Here is a 23,708-nt window from a genome sequence, read left to right as displayed (position 1 = left end):
GTCCAAGCAGAAGTTTCATAGGGATGGGCAGGAGTCTTGCTATGACTGATCACAGGATGCTCAGGAGCTCTTCCCCACATCCTTCACAAGCAGTGCAGTTGCAGATGGTTATTCATAGCTGCTTAACCTTCACTCTTCTTTCATTCAAGGAAGCCTGTTCATGTAATCCAATTGCAACATGTGACCTAGTATTTTTTTTTTTTGCAAGGAGACAGAGGTTCAACAGGAACAGAGTAAAAGGCTTCTTTCCTCTCTCTCTCATCTGTGGTGTGGACAAAACTGGGTCCCTACCTTGGCCTGCACCTGAAGAGGCTATGCTCGTAAACCTTGTGAGAGCCAGAAGGATGTAATTTGCTTTCATTGCTCATATCCTTCTTTTAGCAAGAGCATCCAGTAGTTCTTTCTGTGCAGGAAGTGTGGTCCCATGGTGTCTTCAGCTCATCATCCTGTTCTGGTTTCCAGCAAGAAGTCTAACCCCCGAGACGCACCAGACACTTAGTTGACTAAGGGAGCTGTCATGGTGAGCAAGCCTGGCTAGTTGAGAACGTTTGCTTGATTTCTTCCTGCCTGGTTCAGCATCCCCAGACTCTGGGACTCTTTCTTCCCATTGTGGTGGTATGGTTAGTAGGAACTATGGCTAATGTGGGCCAGAAAAAGCACACTGCCCATTCATTTATAAACGCATAAACACATATTCTCGTTAACAAAAGAGATAAATAGAAACTTGGTCTTTTGTTGTGTGTTTACAGGACTATCTGAACTCCTTCACCCAGCTACAGATAACCTGGTTCCAGCCCAGAACATCAGGCAGGAAGGCATCAGTGTTGCATCATCTGTTTTGTGGGTAGCCCCTGAGGGAGTAACCCCTCAGTTTCATCATTGAAAAGGCTGGATCCAGCTGAGCTCTAGAGTCCAGCTCTAATTCATTGGAGAATAAAGTCTAGCAACAGTACTAGGTTTCTTCATATCAGGAAGCCTGGGTTTATCTGAGCAGAACTTGATAGCTATATCAGTTGACTGTGCTCTTTGTGGAGCCTCACTGCAGAGCCTCACCAGTTTTCTGCATCTTAATTTGACTGTGAGGCTGCATCAGAGCAAAATAAATGGCTTTCTCTCACTCCACAAAATGTGTCTACCTCACAAACAGCTAATAGCAGAGCTTCTTTCTGGAAGATATTCCAGAAAGCCTCTGTTAATGGCTAGCCCTCTAATACTCTATTTCAGTTTTTTCTCTTGTTGCTGTGTGAAACTGAATTTTTCACAAGCTAATGGGTTTTTCCCCTATGTTGTTGCTCTTTCACCTGAAACTTTTGGGCTTGCTTTTCTCTTGATCTGGTCAGTGTAAGGAGAGAAGGGTGTGCATGACAATCAAATGAAAGATTATGTCTTCTCTGACTTTGTGCGTTAATATTTTTTTACATGTTATTTCAGGTTGTTTATCAGAGTTTTCATATCTTGTCTTGATGAGGGACTTCAGAGAGGAGAAGGCAGGGTATAGGCACCCTCAGCTTGGCTTTCCAAGAGGCTCTGAATGAGTGCAACAACCTGCAGCAGCTTTGCCTGTTAGTGGATGGGAGCAGCCATGCTGCTACAGCTGTTTTCCCTTGGGTTCTGGTTTGACAAGATTTTTTTTGCAGAAATAAGAGGATCATCTATTCACTGTAAGATGACAGAAATTAAAAGCTTTGTTCTTTAAGGCTCCGGAACAATAAGGCGAGTCCTGACAAGTCATTATTGGTCAGAATAAAAATTGCCTTTTAAGTTCAGCATCTCAGGCTAATTAATGTAAATTCACCCACTTAAGTTGCTGCTGTATGTGGCTTGTTTTAATGCTTGAGTCATAATTCAAAGAGAAGAGACAGAGGCAAGATTTATATTTTTTCCAAGCTGCTATTCTGTGTCAGCTTTGAGATCGATGAAGATGGCTCAAGCTTTAAAAGTTTCTAAGATCTCAAATTTTCCTGCTAAAATCCAAACTTCAAGTGAGAGTAATAACAAATGGGCATGATATGTGTGTGTCTGCATACGTTTACGTGTGTGTATATATACATAACATGCTTTACTTATAAGTAACATACATAGGCATGCACATGATGTGTGTTACATAGCATATACATACTTCATTAGAAAGAGGCAAATGATTCTGATGAAGAAAATGAGCTGGAAGCGGTTGTTCACACTTCAGGAGATCACTGTGTGTTTTGCTTCTTGCTTTGGAGACTGTTGCTTTGAGTGTAAAAGAACCTGTAGCTGGATAACCCAAGGCTGAGGATAAACACTTTGTTTCAGTGTTTGGCTGCTTTTTCTTGGGAGCTTTTCCCAAGAGCAATCTTAAATGGGGACAGTAGTTAATTCTTGGTGAAATTTCTTACCAGCGGTTCTCATGTGTATCTTTTTGTTCCTATACTGGCTTGTTTCCACACAAAACTGTTCCTTTGAGATTTTTGGTGCTATTATTCTCCATGAGCAGTGTTAGGATAGCCAGTTGAGCATCACCTGTACAACAAAGCTTAATTATTCCATCCTAAGTTCTGGAAGACCTCTTCATATCTCCTAAGAAGACACCAGGACTGATGGGAGGGGAGAATTGGTTAAGGGAGGTAAAATGCCTATACAAAATAGGAAAAGACAAATCTAAGATGTTGAAGGCTACCCTTAGCTTTTCTTTCTCAATAAATACAGACCTGCAAGTTTCACCTGTCCGTGCACTCTTTCACTGGGCTTTCAATGTCTGGCATCACTGTTCCCCATTTTCACTTATCACAGAAATGTCATTTGTGCTTTTGGAAATGTAATATGTGCAAAACTTTCCCATTCTTCAATGTTTGTAAAGGGCTTTTCAGCTATTTAAAATGTAACTCAAATTGGAAAGGAGGTGACTATTGAAAATTAGTTCCTATTATTTTAGCATCTTTCCTTAGTAAGACTGTGAATTAATGTAGCATTGCATTAATTAGTAGTCATTTGGAAACCCTAGCTATGTTAGAGGTATGTTAATCACTGGGTTTAAGTTGTGGTGATCTCCTTTGCCAGAGCTTATCAGGAACTGTCATTTCTATTCTTTCCACTGCCAGATACACTCCTCCTTGGAAATCAGTGCAGGGATCTACTTTCCTTCAACTTTTTGTATAAAACAAATATCACATAGCACAAAAAAACATGAGCCTGATGTCAGCTGGCACACAACCAGCTGATGCCATGGTATATATAGTGCTGCTCAGTAGAAACCAACTGAAAAGCATGGACAGCATGTAGCTCAGATGCTTTTAGCAGTCCACATAGATGCTTATTACCTGAAGTTACCTTGAAAACCATGATACTAATGTCTGTCTTGGTTTAAAAGTGACACTTACAGAGTATAGAGGTAAGTGAAGTGGACCAACAGACAGTGAACCAGTAGAGCAAGGTCACTGAAACACGGGAGGGGAACAGCTTTTGCCTTCTGGCAGGCAGGAGCAGGGTGAGGACCTGCTCTTGGCTGGAGATTGCCAAACGGCATGACCTGCAGAGATAGGATCCTAGTATTTCTGTAAGCAAATGCAAATTTCAGTCCAAGTGCAGTCTTCTATGTATGGATAGGCTGGTTTCATGCGTGTTTGAGTACTGTAGCTGGCCATTAGTTGTTACCCCTGTTTCTTTCCTTCCTGGCAGCTTGGTCAGCTGCTTCACTTAAGTTGCACAAACCTTACTCCATCTGCCTGCCTCTGCCAGTGGTTCACTTAAGCTCTGGCACAAGAGTGCCTTGGGATTTAAAGGGGGTTGAGAAGTACCTATTAACTCTATTTCTTCTTGGGATTATCACAGACTTAATATTCATTGGTCTGTGCAAAACATGACTGTTACTGTAAAGATGCCAAATTTTAATGTTTTAACTTGGTATTTTTAGCAGTACCAACAGGGAGAAGGGTTCTGTCTAAATAAGTACTGGCCTTTTGCTTATCTAACCCAACTTACCTTTTAGTGTGAAGCAAAAATGCAAACAAAAATGAAAGGGAAGTAACATTCTTTTCATCTCCCTTCTCTTTTTCTCCACTCCCTCCCAAATCCCTTCCATTATCACAACTTGAAATCCAGAAATAAGAGGTTAGCGGGGATGAATGGTCCTATAAATTGTTTCACAAAACTAATTAAACTTATATTCTAATTCTAGTTGTTAACCCATGCTGGTTTGGACAGTAGATGTGGAGTCATGCAAGTCTTGAAGAATGTGATTGCTCCAGAAATTTCAGTGCTGCCTTGAAGAGGGCATGCTTTTCCAGTCTAGAGAAATGTGCTTGTGCTTGGAGAGCTGTGTTCAGTCAATGATATTTTGTATGTAGCAGGGAGAAATGAGGTTGCCTCTCAGTTTTTAATGAGTCCTCCAATCTAGCATGGTGTACTCCATCTGACCTTCCTGTGGAGCTTACCTTGAAGCTAATATGCTTCCACTGGATGTCACTGTTGCTCTCTGGGAACACATTAAAAATATCACTTTACCTGTGGTGAAAATGACTCCTCGAAATAAAAGACTTTTAATGGTATTTCTCTCTCTTTTGGATTAGTAGAATTGGGGTCTGAATAAACAGTGTACGCCACCTTTTCTGTTCATCTGTTGTTTCTAGGAGAATTTTTTCAGCTAAGATAGTGAATTTGATTGCACTTAGTGAATTTTAATACATTGTATTGAATACATTGGATGTGTGTGTTGCTTAAAAGGAATGCTATCCTTCTAGATACTTAAAAATTAATTCTTGATAACATCATATTCCCTTTAAAAACAAAACCAAACAACCCCCCCCCCCCAAAACAGTAGATACATTGTGGAAATTCATTTAAAGGGACTTAAAGATAGAACTGTACTTACCCCCCTTGCACCACTCTGTTCCTCCCTTCCAGTGGAGAGGGTTGAAGACAAGGGAAAATAAATATTTCCTCTGGATTGAATTATAAGAATACTACTTCTTATGTAGGTGTAAAAGTCAAGTAGGTAGTTATCCTGTCAATATATCTTCTAAAGATCACCATTTAGAAAGCAAAATGGCATTTTTTTAAATTGTCCCTTGCAGTTGTACTATTGATGTACATGTGATGTGTAGTTAATACTTGCCCCCCACCACCCGATCAGCACTATAATAGCTGGCCAGAATGTTTTTTATCCAGAAGAATTTTCATAAGAGGCTCAGTAAAGAGACCTCTGGAATGAAGACTGATTAATTTTCCCCTTCCCCCAAGTAGTGGTACTGTGCTGTCTTTAAGTGGTTGCTATAAATAAATCATTTCTGTTTTCCCTTTGTCACTGAGAGCTGTATTGTATTCTGCAACTGCTCATCTATTCTTCCTTTAATGTTCTGCTGCTTCTCGCTATACTCCCAGTGCTTAATAAGCAGATGTAATAAGATATTTAATGGCAAATACATTTGTTGGGTTGTGCCAAATAAATGGCACACTTGAACTCTGACTAAAACAGATTAAACCTCTGCAGCAGTGTCATTGTTTCTGCTGCCTGTCCCCAGGATTCAGTTGGCACTTTACCTTGCAGGTGAGTCAGATGGGAGCACAGGTGTCTCTCTCTGTAATAGTGAAGCTCATCAGTACTGAGACTGTCATGAAGCCAATGCATATTTCAGGGCTCTTTCTATATTTTTGCAATGTTTTTTAAAATCTGTTAGAATTTAAATCACTAGTGGCTGGCTCACCATGTGGTATAGATTGTTATTAGGAGAAGAGTGGCTGTAGTTTGGACTGTGAGGGTTCTCTTGTTTATTCTTATGGACAGTAGCAGGTATGATTTAATCCTTTTTACAAAATTTGAAAAGGTTTCAATCTGGGGGCAATTCAGTTCTCCCTCACTTGGGTGCACATTTCCTTTCAAATGTACTGGCCATTAAGGTAGTGGTAAGTACAAATTGTAGTCTGGCTGTTAAGGGAAAGTTTCCAAACATTTCCCTCTTTGGTTAAAATGTAAAGGGCAAAGCTTCCCCTGAAGGACCCCACAATGATGCTTACTGCTGTCAAACTTGGAAGCTGTACTAACGATTCAGTAAAGGCAGCCTTATTGCCTTTATAATGCAGCTTCAACGGGTGTCACTGCTGTATTTGAACTATGACAAAAGTGCAGGTGGATGCTTATGGCTGGCAACCTATCCCTCTGAGCATTGCACTCTCTTTCCAGTTTTTTTAATGAAGAGGAGTGTGTTTGACCTCATTAAATGTTTGGCAGCTTTCTAAAATTAATGTGAAACAAAATTCTAGGTGTCCATTCGGATTTAGGATACTTGTAAAATGCCCCAGCATCTGCCCTGTGATGTTTTCTTAGCAGGCAAAGCTTTCCTTGACTGTGAAAAATGGAGACTTCGGCATGGAAAAACCCAAAAGGAATAAAGAAAACAAATGTGTTTTTCTCCTTGATGGCCATGGTAGGAAGGCCATTGTATCACTTTTCCCCTCTGTTCACAAGGCTTCTGTTAGCTAGTGGCAGAGGGACATGCTTTGGGTACTGTCGATACAAAAACTCCTCAGCCTCTTCAAAAAAGTGAGTTCAAATTAGTCTAGTGAATCTGATCCAGTGGGATGCAAACGCTCTGTTTTAACCTGTGAAAAGGAAAGGGTTTTGCCTTTGAGATGCAGCAGTGTGCATGTCCACCTTGGCCAGGCTGGCCGTCAACCAACCCTTTGCTGTTGCCCTGCTGTTTTGTACATCATGGGCTGCATTTACGGCTTGCAGTGTTTCCGTGTGAGTCTAGATTAGAGTTTGCAGGCGTTTTCAGTGAGCTTCACCTTGTGCTGGGCAAATCCAGGCTTAACCCTTGTTGAATGCTGTATACAGGGCCCCTCTTTGGGACCCGTCCAAGTAGGCTTCTCAGACTTCAGACTGCAGCTTGATGCCATCAGAGCGGGTGGGATGAATAAGAAGCTAGAGCAAACTGACTTCAGTTTCTCTGCCTGACTGTTTGTGGGCAGTGATTCAGAGTGCTGTCTGTGGGTGTTGGATATTTGTTTTTTGCACCTGCTGTGGCAGGGTAGGCTAGGTAGGATGTGCTTGTTCCTAGAACTGAATATTCAAAGACCTTGGTCAGTTGAAAGCCTCCCTTTTGGAAGTCATGCTCCATGACACATAGACATAGTTTTTGTTTGCTGGCTGGATGTGTCCCTAGTTCAGACAGATGAACTAACTCAGAATTTCATTGCTGAAGACACTAGCTACATGTTATCTTCTTGATGATGGGCTGTAAGGAACTTTCCAAGCAGCTGTGGTGTTTGAAATGGGGCAGTATGCCATATCGTCATGCTTCTATTTTGGAACGTATATATACTTCTGTTCTTGGGGGTGTTGCTACCATTCAGAGTGCCTTCAGGAGCCTGCGTGGGCTTTGTAGAGGTGGCTTGCTTGGCTTTTCATGGGGGTGGTACATAGCCTGTGAGCTGATGAGCAGAATGTAGTATCTGTGACAAACAGCTGCTGCTGCCCCTGGCTTCAACTTGGTATGATGAGGGACCACCTGACCCCTAAAGCATCGGGTGTGGGAACATCTATGCAGTATTGCCCTTGCAAATATGCCAGACTTTTAAACTTTGTGGACTGTAGCAGAGAATATCAACTCTGTGTTCAACCCAGCAGCTTTTTATGAAACGCTGTCTGACATATGCTATAAAGATAGAGGGAGAAAATATGTTGGTACAGTCATTTTTCGGCTTCTGTGAGTCAGCTTGTTCTAATGGGTTTTGAAGTGGATAGCTCATCATCATTTGGGGTTTTTAAGTGCAGGTTGTATGCAGTGTTAGCTCACTCAGATTTCTGCTGTGCCATGATTGATTGCTCCAAAGTCCCAGCGTCAAAATAGGATGGCCTTAAAATAACAAGAAAACATGTTTTTTAATGCTAACTACCCACTGAAAAGCAGTGTTTTGAGGATTTTTTTTTTTGTTTTTACTTTTAAACTTAAACAGCAGATAGCAGCTTTGTAAGGCTGGCTTTATCTCATCTCTGCAAGTACATATTTTAGTTGATTAAATCAATGCATCAGTGAGCAACATGTGGCTCTTGAGCTACCTGCAGCACAGGAGTAGTTTGAGTGTGCCTCCCATGCTGAGGCTGTGCAGTGTGACCCAGAGCGTGGGCTGTGTTGGCCTAGGGCCCGTAGATAATCCAAATTTATCCAAGCAAGTGGGAGGAAGCAAATTCGTGGAGGCTGGTGTGGCTGGTACCACCTGATACCCAGTGGCTTGGGATGCAGTGATCTGGGTGAAGCAGTTATATGTATGCTTTAAACCTTTCCCTTCCTTTCCTGCTCCTTATGCAAAATTGGTCTTGTGATGTTTGGCTGTATTAGGATAGTTTGGTTGTCGGGGTCTGGAAGAATGGTCGGCCCTTACTAGCGGGTAGTGGACAGCAGCAGGCCATTCTCCTGTCAAAGCCTACTGTTGCTGCGGCCTCTTTTTTCTTTTCTCTTTTTTTTTTCCCTTGGCCCTGAGTCTCTAGCTTCCTTATGTAGTCACATTTCTGTTCTTTGTACTGCCTATTGCTTGTTTTGCCAAACTGTTGGGCTGGACCTCAGCCTTGGGAGCCTTTCTGTGGCCTAAATCAGTGACTCCCAGCAGTACAAGTTTTTTTATATATATATATATTTTTAAATATATATATTTTTGTGTGCGCATGTGTGTATACACATATATGTATGTTTAAAGTTACCTGAGCTGGTCTAAGGTCTTCTTGCAGCTTAGTTGCACATCTGCATACACCTCGCATAAAATACGGAGATGAGCAGGTAAATCAATAGAGTGCTGATGAGAAATGCATTCATAGTAGTGTGTATGAGAGAAGAGATGGAAACAACTCTTCATTTCTTGCTTAGAAAAAGTACATGGGGGAGAACTTGGAGACCATTTTTCAATCTGTCAGAATTCCTTGCTGCTTTGTTGATTTGCAAACTTCAGTCATTTATGCGAGTAGTAAGTGCATGGGATGGACCTGCACCAGGCATCGGGCCGTGGAGAACTGTTTTCAGTGCTATGATCTCAGCTTTAGATTCAAATCCTGTCTGTGGGTATAAGTTGAGAAACTTAAGTCTGCAATTGATTAATCAGTTGGATACCTTGTTTAGTTAGATAAATGTCTCTGAACTTCTGCTGGTGGTAATGTAGATAAATAATGCAAATAGTGTTTTTTCTAGGAGAAGGATACCATTTTGAAAGAGAAGGAAAGAAGACTAAGTTCTCTAGTAAAGATCTATTTGTGCTTTTAAAACTTAATTTATTCTGAATGAAATATTCAAGCTTGCATAACTGAAACAGTTGAAATTGAAACTTCAAAGTAAACTTGTTCTTAACCTCATTGAGGAGGGAAAACCAGTACAAGATATAAACAAAATTAAAATTACTAAATCAAAACTCTTTGCTCTAATGCATATTGGAACATCTTGCTCTTGCTGAACTTAACTACAGTACTGCATCCTTGCCTTCTTACAACTGCCAAACATGGAGAGAGGCTTTTACGGCACTGTTACAGTGAAATAATTGGACTCCTCTCCAGGTAGCTTACTGAATTCTTATAATTTGGATGTAGTACTTCCATGTGGCTCCAGTAAGTCTTCATTTACCTGTAAAGTCTATGCCTGTGTACCACATGAGCATGCCAAAACTCTTTGCACCTGCAAAACTTGAACTTTGCAGGATTGCTTCAAGATTGTTATCTAAGGTTTGCTGATTTGCCTTTACTGATGAAGGTTTAAAAACAAAAAAAACCCACACACACAAACATCTCCATCCATCCATCCTCCCCCCCCCTGCCCCGCAACAACAAAAACCCCTTCCACCTGGTAAAGACAGACAAGTCTGCAGCAGCTTTTCCTTTTCCAGCTGTGGCAAGAACAAACAATTCCTGTTCTCTTTTGCCCATTTTTAATAGCACAGACTGTCCCAATGTAAACTGTTCTTTACTGTTTACCCTCCATGAAACAGCAATCCTTCTCCAGTTGTTTGTATTGCAATAGCAGATTGTCTGTTTGTTTTTCTAGCAATCAGAAATGGATTGTGGTGTTCATCTTAAGAAAACAAAAACTCAGGATTCTGGTAGGAACCATGCGCAGCAAGAGGAGGAGGCCAGTCTTGCAAATACCTTAGAGCATATTATGGGACAGCTGGATGTTCTGACTCAGGTATGGTTTGCCCTTTAATTTTGCAATGAAAAAGGTACCTCTGACTAGAAGAATTGGGAATATTTTGCAATAGTTTCATAGAATGAAAGTGTGGCTATTTCAAAATGTCTGCTTTTTAGTAGTTTTTTGATAAATTTGTTTTGATCTGCTTGTCAGCTTATCTCTATCAGTTCCCTCGCACCTACTTCCAGCTCAGGCCCTGCTCTTCCCCTAAATCCTTTATGCTGCAGTGTAGCAGAGAGCTACTTCAGCGAGCTAATACCCTGTGCTGTTAGCCAGGGTTTATCTAAGGTGATGCCTAAAGGAGTGGTTGGCAGTAGGACTATGTTTCAGTGAATAATCTGTCTCTCTTCCCTCCTCCATTATACTGCAGTCTATAGGTAAACTCTGTTCAGATCCCGCTCCTTTCCGCCACCCAACATTCACCTACACAGTCCAATTTCTGTAGTATTATCCTCCCATCAACAAGTCTGGGCCCTTCTGTGCCTCATCTCTGAAACATGCTCTTCACCCACAGCTAGCAAACAACTAATCCCTTGCTAAAGCATTAATGTAGAGCTCTTCCTCAGAGTCACTAAGCAATGCTTGAACAGTACCAACTGTTAATGGTGATTATCACAGTACGTGTTTAATAAGAATTTGGGGATAGAGCTGTTTTTAACTAAATAGCTGCTCACTGCTCCTGTGAAGAAATACTGTTTCTGATCATTGTCTGGGGGCTGAATTTCATTGTGTATATTTTGAGGTATGTGAGAAGCAGGGAGAAAGCATGGGATAGTAAACATTGGTGATCTCCTGTAGATGAGACAGTGGTCGTAGGATGGAAAAATCTATGTGGGAGTTTTTTGTGGGTTTTTTTTTTTCTGTGAGCTTAAGTGTTTCTGAGGAAGAACAAGCAGGTCTTGAATGCTTGGTATTGAACATACTGATTACTAGTCTGAGTTAGCTCTCTGCTCTTGAGAAGCAATACTTGTCAAAAAGCATAAGATGATGGGTTGGAAGGCCCATCAGGAGATGGAAGTAGAGCTGATTTAGGGATTAAAAAACATTCCAGGACTACAGACAGTCTAAAATAGTGTAGGCTGAAAACCAAAAGGTATTTAAGTTCATTTGGCAGAAATGCAAGAAAGCACTTCTCCTGTCATGTCTAAAATGCTGAACACTGGAGCGGGGACAAAAATCTTGTATGACATTGCACCCTCATGCTTGTGAGTAAAATGCAACCCAGCGTATACACAAAATATTTTATTACTGTTTTTACGTCTCCCTGGTAAGTTTGGAATGTGATAGTTATCCTTCATTATATAAATCAGATCCACACTTCTGATGATGGATGTGTAATGGCTCCTTTTCAACTTCATAGGTGTTTAGAGGAGGCAAATATTGCAGTAAACAGTATGTGTGGGATTTAAACTAGATACAAGCAATGCAAACATCTCTCTCTAAGATATTGTGTAACCATAGAAAATTCAGAATGTTGCTTTAAACTTGGCAGAAAGAGAAATGGAGATCAGTGAGGGAGGAATAAATTAGTAGGTTATAGGATAAAATTGGAAATAGGCCTGAAATTATAGTAAAAAAACCAAAAAGCTGCCTTGAGTAACTCTGCTTTCACAACCTTTTACCTTTTTAGTAGCTTTTTTGCAGCTTTTTTGCCATTCTTGAAGTACTTAATTTCCCATTGGTTCTAATCTTTGTTTTATTTTGAATTAACACCATTTTAATGGATTTGTACAAGTAGATGTTCCTGACACACTGTTGAAATGGTTTCATAATTCTTCATTTTCATGCCAAGGTTTTGATATTTAGCAGTGAAACAAACCAACACTAAACAAACTTAAGCAAATGAGCCTGGAAGAAGTCCTCATTCCTAGAGTAAGGGAGGAGGTTCCCCAAAGAGAAAGGATGCAGGCAGGTAGCAAGGCAGAGCTGTGGGAGGTAACTCTGGAGGGTGTCTGCTTGTATAGCTAAACTTTGGTTTTTCCAATGTTTATGGCTTGTAACAGAGAAGGGAATGCAGCTCCGGTAGAGCCACTGTTACTTACCCCTCTGTAGTGCAATTAGATATTGACTGGGAGGAGCCATGGCGTGCTGACTGCTAGCAGAGCTCAAAGTGAAATGGAAACAGCAGCTGGTGGTGTTGGGTTGGTTGTCTTTCCTAGGCATTTCTGCCAAAGCACAACTGGGTGCTGCTCCCTGCGTGTAGCGGGTTCAAACCAACTTTGTGTGTTTTATATGGCAGCTTTGGGCCTGCTGACTTCTTTTCATGAAAGGAGGACACCACTACTTCTTCCAAAATGGAACAAAAAGCTTTCATAAATAACACATTACAGGTGTCAGTATTTTTCCCTTCTTGAAGGGCTGAGGATGCTCCTGGTGCTCTGTTATAAATCATTCACTCATAACTCCTGAGTGCTGCTTGTTTAAAGAGAACACTAATGGCATAAGCAGGGCCATACAGTGGAAGGGAAAGCACAGAGTCCCCATGATATTTCCAGAAATCCTCTATTGATATAGCTATCCATGGGTTTTTCAGGAATTTATAATTTGTTAGCTCCCTGGGAGCTTGGGTGTATTTCTGATGTGGTACCTTGAGTTCCTGCACTCTTTGTTCTTGTGGTAGTTTCCAACATTGTGTTAACATGATGTAATGTACCAGTGGGGGGAAACTTAAAGTTGTGATAAACTACTTTAGAAAACTATGCAAATATAAACCTAATTTATTTTCCTAATATTTTTTTTCTGTAGCTATTTCAAGGTTTATCATGCTAAACCTGGTATCATGTAAAAGTGGGAAGGAAAGAAAATACTTTCAATTTCTGCTGAAAGAGGTAATAGTAAGACATCAGCTGAAGGCTGTCATCTCTTGCCAGTGCGCAGCTTTGTTCTGAGCTACATACTTGAAGCTTCATTGTCTGCCGCTCACCAATTATTATCAGTACCTCCCCTCTGTTGACAGTAGATTTCCAGATGAAATGGGGTGTCATGTACTTGGAGTCAGCAGGATTGTTTTTATTCTATTAAGAGGTCTCTTCCTGCCAGACACCAATTGCAAGTAGAAGCGCTGAGGTTGTAGAGACCTTGTGCCCCGTGCAGCAGGGTACACTGGAGCAGACTAGCTCCTTCAGTTAGGCACTTCAGTTCTTATTAGAGAAAGATGGATCAGAAGAAACTAGTGGCTGTTGTATACCACATCTAGCAGTAACTGCTATTAACGAATAGATGTGGACCCCTCAGATTTACAAAGCTTCATTTTTATGTTGTTGACTTTGTGCTGATTTTATTCTTTAAGGTTTTGGCAACTTTCTTTGAACTGGTCTTTGATTCAATGAAACCTTCCTCTCTTCCTCCTCACCAGAACTCTGTCAGGGCATCTTTTGTTTTACTTTTAAGAAAGGGGTCTAATGTGATCTGACAGTGTCCTCATATTTTTCTAAACGTGGTTTGCATTTGGCTATACTTCACATGCAAATAAAGTAGTTAATGTTTGACTGCCTTTTTCAGAAGAGTAGCACATGCTTAATAATTCTGCTGCCTTGAAAGATGGAGTGAAGTTGAGACCCAGACATAGCAGGTTGTTTCCAGTAGTTTTGGATTACTTAAAGATACCCTGGTGCCCCTTTGTAGGAAAGCAGGCAATTCAAATCTGGCAAAGGAATGAGGAAGATGAGAGTAATAAATGGGTGATATAGATGCTTTGCTCCTCCCTTTCCTGCAGCTTAGTATCTTGTCAGTGTCTCAGTGTTTAAAAGTCCTGTTCTTTACTGGCGTTTCAGAGAAGTGAAAAGGAGGAAAATGCAAAATGTTTATCAATTTCTTCTATCAAAAGCTGGATCTCAGTGCCTCTATGAAGAGGTGGGCTGAGTATTAAAGTTTAAGGGGAAGACAAGGTGATTTTATCTCTTGGATGACTTCCTGGAACAGAAAGGTGTGTTTTGGCTGAAACAAAAATGGAGCAGATATTGAGAGTTTACTTGGTTCAAATGCATTTTCTGCACTTGCAGCTGAACTGCACTTCTGAAGGAAGATCATCTGTGAGTAACCGTCTTGGCTGCAGTGGAAAACTTGCATTTGCAATTATCATCTTCAAAGAGTTTGTATACTCTTGCCCTCACTCCAAACACCTGCAGCTGCCACATTCATTCTATTAATCCATAGCACTGGTGGGCAATGGGCACTGAAGCAAAAGCTGCTAGTTTTGTGTGGGATGGAAGATGTCTGCTCCAAACAAAGAGTTCAGAATCAGGTTAGCATAAAAATTCATGAATAGCTGTGATAAAGCTGTTTCCTGTGGGTGGATTATATGCTTCCCCAAACTAATCTTGCATTGAAGCTGGGAGATAACAACACAGTGAAATGGAGAAGACTTGCTAAAACTGTAAAGTAATCCAAGCCTGAACTGAAGGACAATTTAGCTCATGTGAGATTAAAGTATTATTTCACTCCAGAAAAAACTGCAGAGGGAGGGAGGAGAATTTTTTTAATGAATTTTTTTAGCACTTGGACAAGTGGGTTGCTTTTTAATTAAAAGTGAAAATGTTTGTCTGTGCAATACTTATAATGAAAACGAGAAAAATCAGATTTGTTACTCCTTTTTTTGAGAGATAGTCTCCAAAGCCTGTGTTGGTGATGAATGAATGGCTCATCTCTTCTGAGAGTTACTGAATGTAGCTTTAGCAACTGGTTTAGTGAAATAAATGTTTTTATGACTTCAAGAAGTTACAAGTCAAGAATAAAGACTATTTTTTTTCTTTTGGTCATAGGTGCTGCTACCTCTTCCTTGCACAAATGTCTTGGTTTCTATGTCACTCTCAATACCTGAACACCCACTGGCTACAGGTGGACCTAACACATAGGAGAAAAACTGCAGGCAGTCTTTATTCCAAAAGAAATAGTTTGAAATCCAAAACACTAATAAAAAAAGTTCCTATCTGAAAAATCTGTGAAATGCCAGATGAGCTTGGTTTTTAAATCTTAATTTAAAGGACATAGAGGCTATGTCTCATGAGTCAAAACCATCTTTTGGAGATGCAGTAGCTTTGATCTCTCACTTAAAACAAATGAATTACCCTGGTTGTTGCCGGTCCTCTGTATAATATCATCAGAGCTACTTTTTTCTGAAATTCACTTCCAAAATATGCTTGTTACAAAATGTCTAAGTCTTGGTGCAAGTACATTTTTCTACTTTCTAAGACTGCCGGAATTAAATGCACTCCTAGGGATATTGCTGTATTAGCAGGACACTGTCCAAAGGCTGGTTTCTCAACAGTGCTAATCATCTCCCTGGAGGTCCTCAGGACCTTCACCTTCCATTATCCTTCAATGGGGAGGAATACTAAACACCTCCCACAATTTGTTTTCACAAGCAGACCTTGAAGACTAATATAAATAGTTTTTCAGCCACTGGGTGCCAGCAGCTGGGTTAATTTAGCTGGGTGATTTGCATCCTTTCAGAGGTAGATTGGATGGCAGGGGAAGGATATGGAAAGTCTTTGAAGTCCTTGTGGTTGGGGGAGACCTCTAGTCATTTGGTGTTCTAACCTCTGTATTGTGCAGTTGCTCTCATGGTACATGCTTGGGTATTTTGTTGTAGCTTATCATAACTTGCTGTGGTTTTTTTCATACTGTGTGGTGAAACTTGAAGTCTCCTGACTCCTTTTGCTGTGCTGGTCTAGCCCCAGAGGTATAGGAGCTCTGCACCAAGAAAGCTGCCCGTACCTGTGCAGAAGCTTGCAGCCATTCCCTTCCAGAAGCTTGCAGGATCAGCTACAGTGCCATCAGTTTAGCTTTGGTTGATCAACTGTCAAGACTGAAGCAACAGCAATGTGTGATGAAACATTTTTAGTAAGAGGGCTGTAAATGGAAAGGCTCATTTACAGATGGCTTGCATGCTTTGTGTCCCCACACTGTGTGGAAGAAACTGGCAGAGCCCGTGGCTCATCTTCTTTGTGGTTAGGATTGATTTAATACAAAGGACACCCTTGTCTGTCCTCCAGGGTCCCTTTGGTCACTGTGATACTGGTACTGACCATGCTGCTTCGTCTGGCAAAGTGGACAATACTAGAGTTTTCGTATACTCTTGTATGATTTTTCTTACTGTAAAAAGCACAACGAGCACTGCGAGTGATAACTCATTGCTGTACTGAGTCTACTGCATGAGTAGACTCATATGGTAGACTAAAGTTGCTCCTATAATTTAGTTAAAGGGTTGGTTAACTGTGATTCAAGCATCTGCAGAAAGTGGAGTACTGGGAGGTGGAAGGAGAGATGGCAGCTGATAATCACAGAATCATACAATGGTTTGGGTTGGAAGGGATTTTAAAGATCACCTAGTTCCAAACCCCCTTCCATGGGCAGGGACACCTTCCGCTAGATCAGGTAGCTTAAAGCCCCATCCAACCTGGCCTTGAACAATTCCAGGGAGGGGGCACCCGCAACTTCTCTGGGCAACCTGTTCCAATGTCTCACCACCCTCATAATAAGGAGGAGGGGTTAGCTGAGCAGTACTGGTTTAGAATTTTGTAACCACCCACTTCCTTCTTGTAGTGCTTTGGGCTGCTAAATATAAAAAATTCTTTACTTTTCAAGGATTGAAAGTAGCACATATCTCACTATTGGCTGAAGAGCGCTGGTGGGACTATGAGCTTGTGCCCTGCACTGGAGAACAGACATTGAGGTTGTTTAGCCAGGTGACTTCTTCAGCAGATCCGTAGCTCTGCGTAGGGATCCTGATGAGGCCAGGTTAGTGCTAGCACTTCTGCAGGCATCATCACGTATTCCTAATGCGCATGATCCAACAGTGACATTGAGTGAATGTGCAAAAACTGAGGGGGCTTGTGGGATTTCCTAAACCACAGCTATAAAGCAGCACTGATAGATATGTTCCTGTCTAGCCACGCTGGAGCTGAGTGTTTTGTAGTAACAAATATAAAAGTTTGTGAATTTGAAGCATGTTACAAAGTAAACCCAGGAAAACTCATGAAACTCTATTAAAGAAAGATTGAGGGGAAGACTGAAGCACTGTATGAGCTATCTTCATTCTGAAATAATCAATACACTATCTGTAAATTAGCCTGGTGTGAAATATTCTATGCAAATAGGCTTTGTGAGAATTCACCTTAGAGTTTGTGTTCAAAGCAATTGAGATGGTGAGGAGCTACAAAATTTATTTAAAATGTCTCTGGGGTAGCAGATCTTGTTTGAGTCTGAGCAAATGAGGAGCTATCATTTCTTTAGAAATAATTTCACATTACAAAAAAACAAAACAACACCTTAATTGTGTATTTGATCTGAGATTAAGGCTTTGACCACTAGAGTAAGGCTACTCCCAGCATGCGAAACACCTTGCATGTGTGTGTTTGCTACATAAAGCATTAGTAACTGTGAAGGCTTCAAACCTTGTTACACTCTCAGATATGAGGCTTACTTCCTTGGTGAGTCTAAACTGCCAGCTTTTGCTGAAAATGCTTCAGAGCATGCTGAATGTTGGTAGCTGTTTCAGGGCCCATCTCAAAACTATGTTAAGATACGGCTTGCACAAGACGAGGGCAGCCTGGCTTTCTTTAAGTGTGCTTACTAACAGCAAGGGTCTGCTTTGAGTTTCACTAGATGCTGTTGCTGAGATGGAAAGGAGGCTGACAGCAAGTCAGGGCAAAACTTAGTACAATAGGAGAAAAGGCTGCTTCTTATCAGTCAGGTTCATGCTTGAACCTCAGCGTGACTTCTGCTGCACAAGTTCTCCTATGAGCCTTTTAATCTTGCAGCTCAAGTTTGGTATTTTAAACTACTATTGGTGGAAGGAGTTAATTATTTTTTTTCCTGTGAAAGGTAGGTAGGGCTACCCTGGTGCAAACCCTTCCTGTGGTAGTTTATTTCACTCATTGCATTAGTTTACAGAAAGGGCTCCCAAGCTTAATTTACCTGGATAATTGTTAATGCCTGTCTCTGCATAGGACTGCATACATGCTCAGGACTGTATTTAGCGGGTGTTGGAGGTACCATTTTAGTGATCTGCATATTGGGGCCTTTTCTTGTTGATATTATTTACTTTAACTGGTGCATTTGATGGTTGGCAGCTGTACTCCTTTCTTGCAAGACTGTTTCTATTTTCCAGTATAGTGCTAACAGGTCTCCTCAATGCTGTGCAGTAGCCTGTGGTCCAGGCGTCACGAATTTGTGCCCTAGAGGTATATAGGTACCTCTGAACCCACTCATTAGCACTTGCCAAAGAGGGACTCTTGGATGCTAAGGCAGCATTTTAATGACACATTTTACTTGCCATGTTTGGGACTGAAATTGGCCCCGAAATGACCATTTTTAGGGAAAATCGTAAGTTATAGCAGGGCATCTAGCTCTTGGAAAACAAACCAGCGTTGGCCTTGCTCGTTACAGAGGGCAGAGCTCTTAAGCCTGCAACTTCAGGTCATACTTGGCAAGTGTCATTCTGTAAATCCATGGGCCATCTGTAGTTTTCATTGTACCTCTTGAAAAGCATCCCTACGTCTCTCCTTATAGCAGCACAGTGGAGTGGGGAAACTGAGTGCACGGAAACTTACAAACTTCTGCATTTGTTGCGTGTTCTTTTGCAGGTGCATTTTTTGATAAATTGCAAAGAAAAATGCTGTCTTCATAAATTGATATGTCAGACAGGAAAGAAAAGTCTGAAGAGGTAGAAGTAATGTTTTTTCTTGGGCTATTTGGTATGTTAGTGTCCTGCAGAATCTTTTTTAGCATATGCTTAGAGAAACTGCTGGAGCAAACTTTTAAGAATCTTTTTATTTTAAGTAAAGCTAGGAAACTACTTCTACCTCCTTCAAGATCAACGGAGAGAGGGATTTTATGTTATGAAATGATGACAGGAATAGAAGTGCAAGTGTAATACTTTGCCTGCACATAGCCAAGAGCTCATCTACTTTGCAGTCGGTGTGCACGATCGTATCCCTTGTAGGCTCAGCCAAGCTGTTGTTACCTGATCTGAGTAACCGTTGTATCAATACATGTGGTTTTTTGGGGTCCCACCATTACTGGTGATCAACCGGAGCAGTGTTATGTCCCCCATGCTATTGTGTGTGCTAACTCAGTCAAAGCTGGTGTGAAAAACCTGTGTGCTGCTTGCAGGGCAGCAGCTGCACCTTTTTTTCTTGCAGAGCAGTTGTTCCTTAGCAGGGTGGGCCTAACGTTACTCCACTGTTCCCGTGTTCCTGCCTGCTTTGCCCCCAGCTCCCCCAGTACTAAAGTACTGCTTTAGTTAATGAGCTGTCTAGGTGGATTTCTCTCTCCTGGCAGGGACTCGAGCACTGCTCCAGAGGGTTGCTGACAGCCTCTACTTGCTTGCTCTGGACTCTGCTTTTCAGGTTTCCTTTGGCAGTTGTAGAACTGGTTTCTGTTGGCATTCTGTTAGCACCTGGTTCCCCTTATCTGTAGTCCTCAAAAGAGGCAGGACTGATTGCCCCTTCAGGGCTGCTGCAAAAGCCTCAACCCGGAGGCTAGTGGTTCTTAAACTGTCTCTGCTACTTAATCAGACGGGGAAATGTTTAACAGGAACTAAGGAAAAGATACTGATGAAAGCATCTTGGAACAGCATCACAAATCACTATTATTTGGGTTGAGGGAGTAAAAATAACATGAAGGAATAGCATAGGGGGCTTGTCATCATGTAAGCAAGTGTGACTGCTGGTGCTTCAGTTTAGGTGTCCTGGGGGAGGATGGAGCTGCATATTCCCCAGAACTTAAAGTAAATAGGAGGCAACTTTTTTTTTTTACATAGTTTCTCATTAATGTTTCCAAAGAAAAGAGCAGGTTTTTTCTCGGCTAAGTCTGCGAAGATGAATGAAGACAAATGTTGCAGGAAGTGTTGGTAGAAGTTGATTTAAGTAAGTCTTCTCTTGTATGAAAAATGCCATATTCTGTTCTGGTGTCCATAGTAGTGCTCAGTATATTACTGCAATGTCAGAAATACTCCTTAAAAAAAATCACGTATGTTGATCTTTCTTCTTATTTAAGCCTAAGCTGTTATCCTTCTGCTAATTTAAGCCCGGACTTCAATAAATTATCCAGCATTTACTCTCTGGTGCATAATGGAGTCATGTACTGTGCTCCTGACATAACAGGAGGGCCAGATCCTGCCCCAGAGAAACGGCTCAAACGGCTCAGTGCAAACCTGGCTCCAGTGAATCCTCACTGAATCTGGCTAACAATATTTTCCTCCCTGGCTTAATTGTTGGTTTGTTATCTTCTGAAAAGCAATAGCAAAACCATGCAGGAGTTGAATGGGTGCAGTTTAATGTGCCTACCAACAAGGAGTTGCTTTACAATATTTCTGTGTTGCTATTTATAAAACTCTGTCAGCTGCTAATAAAGGAGCTTTTCTTTTATGTGTATTATGTTTCTTTATGTGTATCTTTTACAATATAGCACTAATAGCAGCTGGGCAGTATTTGTGCTTTTCCTTACCTTCCTAGGATGTCAGATACCCTGCTTATTTTGGGCATCATATATTCAAGTCTAGATGGACTGTAGTCATCAGTTCCTACTTTGGACTTCCTGGATTTCATTTCTGACTGCTACTTTTCCACTTTTAGTTTCCAAAAAATACTCACTACAAGTTTTCTGCTTATACTTACATGCAATTTCCATTCCAATAAACATTTTCCTTGCAGCTTTTTCACCAATTCAACGCTTTCTGAAATCTGCTTTACTTGTGCTTAGTCTCATGGTGCAGTGTGTAACAGTACTTAACTCATATAGGCAGGATCATGGTGGCAGTAAATCATGGGGTATAGGAACCGCAAGTAATCTGGGGCTTTGCTTCTAGCAGGGCAGTGTGACCAGGACATTCAGTTGATTATCTTTCTAAAGGAAATCTGAGGCGATGTTTCACCCCCTCTTTTTAACCGAGTCTTCAGTTACCAGTTCTTTTTTAAATGGAAAAGCCAGGATCTCTACTGCTTTTCATTCTCTGTCTGGTTGCTTGCAGGATGAGATCTTTGCTGTAAACCCCTGGTAGACATTCAGCCTGCTGTGTTCTGCCCTGAGTAACTTTACTCCTGACCTCTGTAATACAGCCACGAGGCAATAGCGTGGCTGGATATGAAAAAGATGAAATCTTCTCTCCTCTGAATGGACGGGAGGGCTCCTGCTGGCTCTGGGACACCTGGGGTGTTACCTGCTGGCTCCACAACTTTTCTTCTGGTTCTCTGTGTACTGCAGTTCTTGTGTCTCAAGGGGGTGGCAATAGAGGAGGAAAAAACTTAAATGAAGCTAGTGCTGTAGCCCACAGGAATATTTAAGCAATGCAGGGTTTTTTTTCTTTCAGGTGAAGCTTTCTACAGTTGCAGCAATGCTGCATTAGGCAGCAGGAGTTAGCTCTTCTGCCTTATCACAGGTCAGCTGTATGTGTGCAGTAGAAATAAGCTTTGAACTATGTTTGGGGCAGAGAAAAAGGGTGCATTATGGTAAATGCTATGATGCACAGCCCTTCCTGACTTTGTTGATACGTGATCTTGCAAGATGGCTTTGCCATAGTGCTTGGTGTTGTTTTTACTACATCTGTTTTCTCCCCCCGTCCCATTCCCCAAATCATTTTACGGGAGACTTTTCCTAGTCTCAAGTGGCCTTAGCCAGGCTATTTCCTCTCTTTGTGCTTTCGTTTCCCCAGCTGTAAAATGGGGATAATGAGACCTGCTTTCTTTTGTCAGGCACTTAGAGATGTGCTTACGAAATGCGCTATTAAAAGGCTTTCTATGTATAACTTCTATACAAACAGTGGTTGTCCAAGTTTATTTGAATTACTTTATTGAAGTCCAAGGTTCTGAACATCCTTTGTTTTTAACAGAGGATGTTATTTATGCAGTAAAAATGCTCAAAATGTGAAGCTATTGATTGTTGCTGATAAGTTTATGGATATTAAAGCATTAAATCATCACCGCCTATTATCTGCTGTTCCGGTGTCTTTGGAAGCTGAAAGCGGTTCTGCATAGCTAGGTCCCTTGATTACCTCGGAGTGATCAATAAAAGGTTTTCAGAAGAAGCTTTTATTGCCACGTGGTTAAAATGTTCTTCCTGTGCATCCTGTACGTGATGACTTCAGCTCGAGGAGAAAGATATAACAATCCTTTGTGGGGTAACTGGATTACACAAAAATATTTAGGCATTATGTTGAGGTAGATATTGCCACTTTGGGTTTCAATTCCCCTCCGTTGCCTGTTGCACTGCCTTACGAGGGTTTTCTTGCTTGTTATCATGCTTGTCCAGCAAGTTTTGCATGTTTTAATTGTTGAAAACCAACGGCATTCAGGTAAGGGAGGAAAGAGTCGGAAGCAGAGCAGAAAAATCAAAGCTAAAACTAGGCAAAACTGTTCAAAACATCTGTCTTGTTAGCAGAAGAGCATCTGGTGGCTCTCCAATGTCTGGTGGCTCATGAACATGGAAGGATAGAACCTGTCCATGAAAAGAAATGCAGAGCCCAATTTCAAAGCATCGAGTGCTGAAACAGGTGCTTGGTGGTGTCTGCAGGAGAGCTTTGTGCCTGCCAGCCTCTGTTGCTCCTCTCTGAAGTCATATGGAGCTCTGCCCTGCTACAATGCTGATACTGGAGTTACAGCACTGAAATAGCTCAAAATACTCCTGTGAATTTAACATTTTATTACCCACTGAGAGTACAGTATGTAGCTTGTCTTTGCAAGCAGCTCAACAGCAGCTTTTGTTTTGCTTTGCAGACAGTTTCCATCCTGGAGCAGAGGCTGACGCTCACTGAAGACAAGCTGAAGGAATGTCTTGAGAATCAGCAGGAAATCATTCAGAACAAAACGAGCTGATTTCCTGAGAGAAGACAGGAGCTGAAGGCGTTGGGAGGTTTGAGGTTGTTTGTGTTCCTAACAGACTGTGTGTGGCTTGCTTTAACGTTTTGAGCGCAATCTATTTTTCCATTGGAATGTACAGTTATTGTATCTGTAAATAAGCTTTGTTACTTTACTAAAATAAAAGAAATATTTTAGTCATAAGCATGGATAATGATTGTGATCTCCTGTGTTTTCTGGAGACATAGCAGCCAGTGTGTGGTCTGAGTACTGACTAGAAAGGTTGCATCTCTCCTGCCTTTGGTGCTGCTGAGTTAGTTTTAAAACGTTTAAGTGTTTTGGAGTTGCCAAATGTCTGGCACAGGCTGTATTAGGCTTGGTGCTGAGGTGTGTGCTGGCTATAGGTGACGAGCAAGGAGCTCCCGGGATATTTCGGGCAGTGGGAGTTCACCTCTGTTCTCAGACCGTAGTGAGCAGGTGAGGTCCCAGTGCAGCTGGCACCTGGAGAAGGGTCTGTCTCACCCAAATCCCAGGTGGTGCCTGGCAAATCTGACAAAGAGGAGTTCAGACCCTGGATGGTATTTGTGCAGAGCTGATTAAATCAATGGTGGGATTTAACAGGCTCTCTTGTGCAACGTGTGAAAAACAATTGCTTGAGGCTGGAAGAGAGGCCCTGGTGGGTCAGATGCAGGGTGGATTTCAAACAGATTTTGCTTTGTGTTTTGTCTACTTCTTAAATTAAAGGCAGGGAAGAGGGAGAGGAGAGGCAACCAAATAG

The 23,708-nt window shown here is 41.5% G+C and overlaps 1 protein-coding gene across 1 annotated transcript in view; it reads left to right on the top strand.

The window, feature by feature from the left end:
- The window catches only part of POC1A (POC1 centriolar protein A), a 59,401-nt gene extending 36,368 nt beyond the window's left edge, over positions 1-23,033 (top strand). Inside the window, exons 10-11 of the mRNA XM_059823220.1 lie at positions 9,993-10,133; positions 22,850-23,033. Coding sequence (XP_059679203.1) covers positions 9,993-10,133; positions 22,850-22,948 — 240 coding nt within the window. The 3' untranslated portion in view covers positions 22,949-23,033. The remainder of the gene's footprint in view (positions 1-9,992; positions 10,134-22,849) is intronic.
- Positions 23,034-23,708: the final 675 nt, after the last annotated feature.

This window comes from Gavia stellata, chromosome 12, assembly GCF_030936135.1.
Source record: "Gavia stellata isolate bGavSte3 chromosome 12, bGavSte3.hap2, whole genome shotgun sequence".
Classification (NCBI taxonomy): Eukaryota; Metazoa; Chordata; class Aves; order Gaviiformes; family Gaviidae; genus Gavia; species Gavia stellata.
The sequence above is the reverse complement of the archived record's forward strand: the minus strand, read 5'-3'. Positions and strand labels throughout refer to the sequence as shown.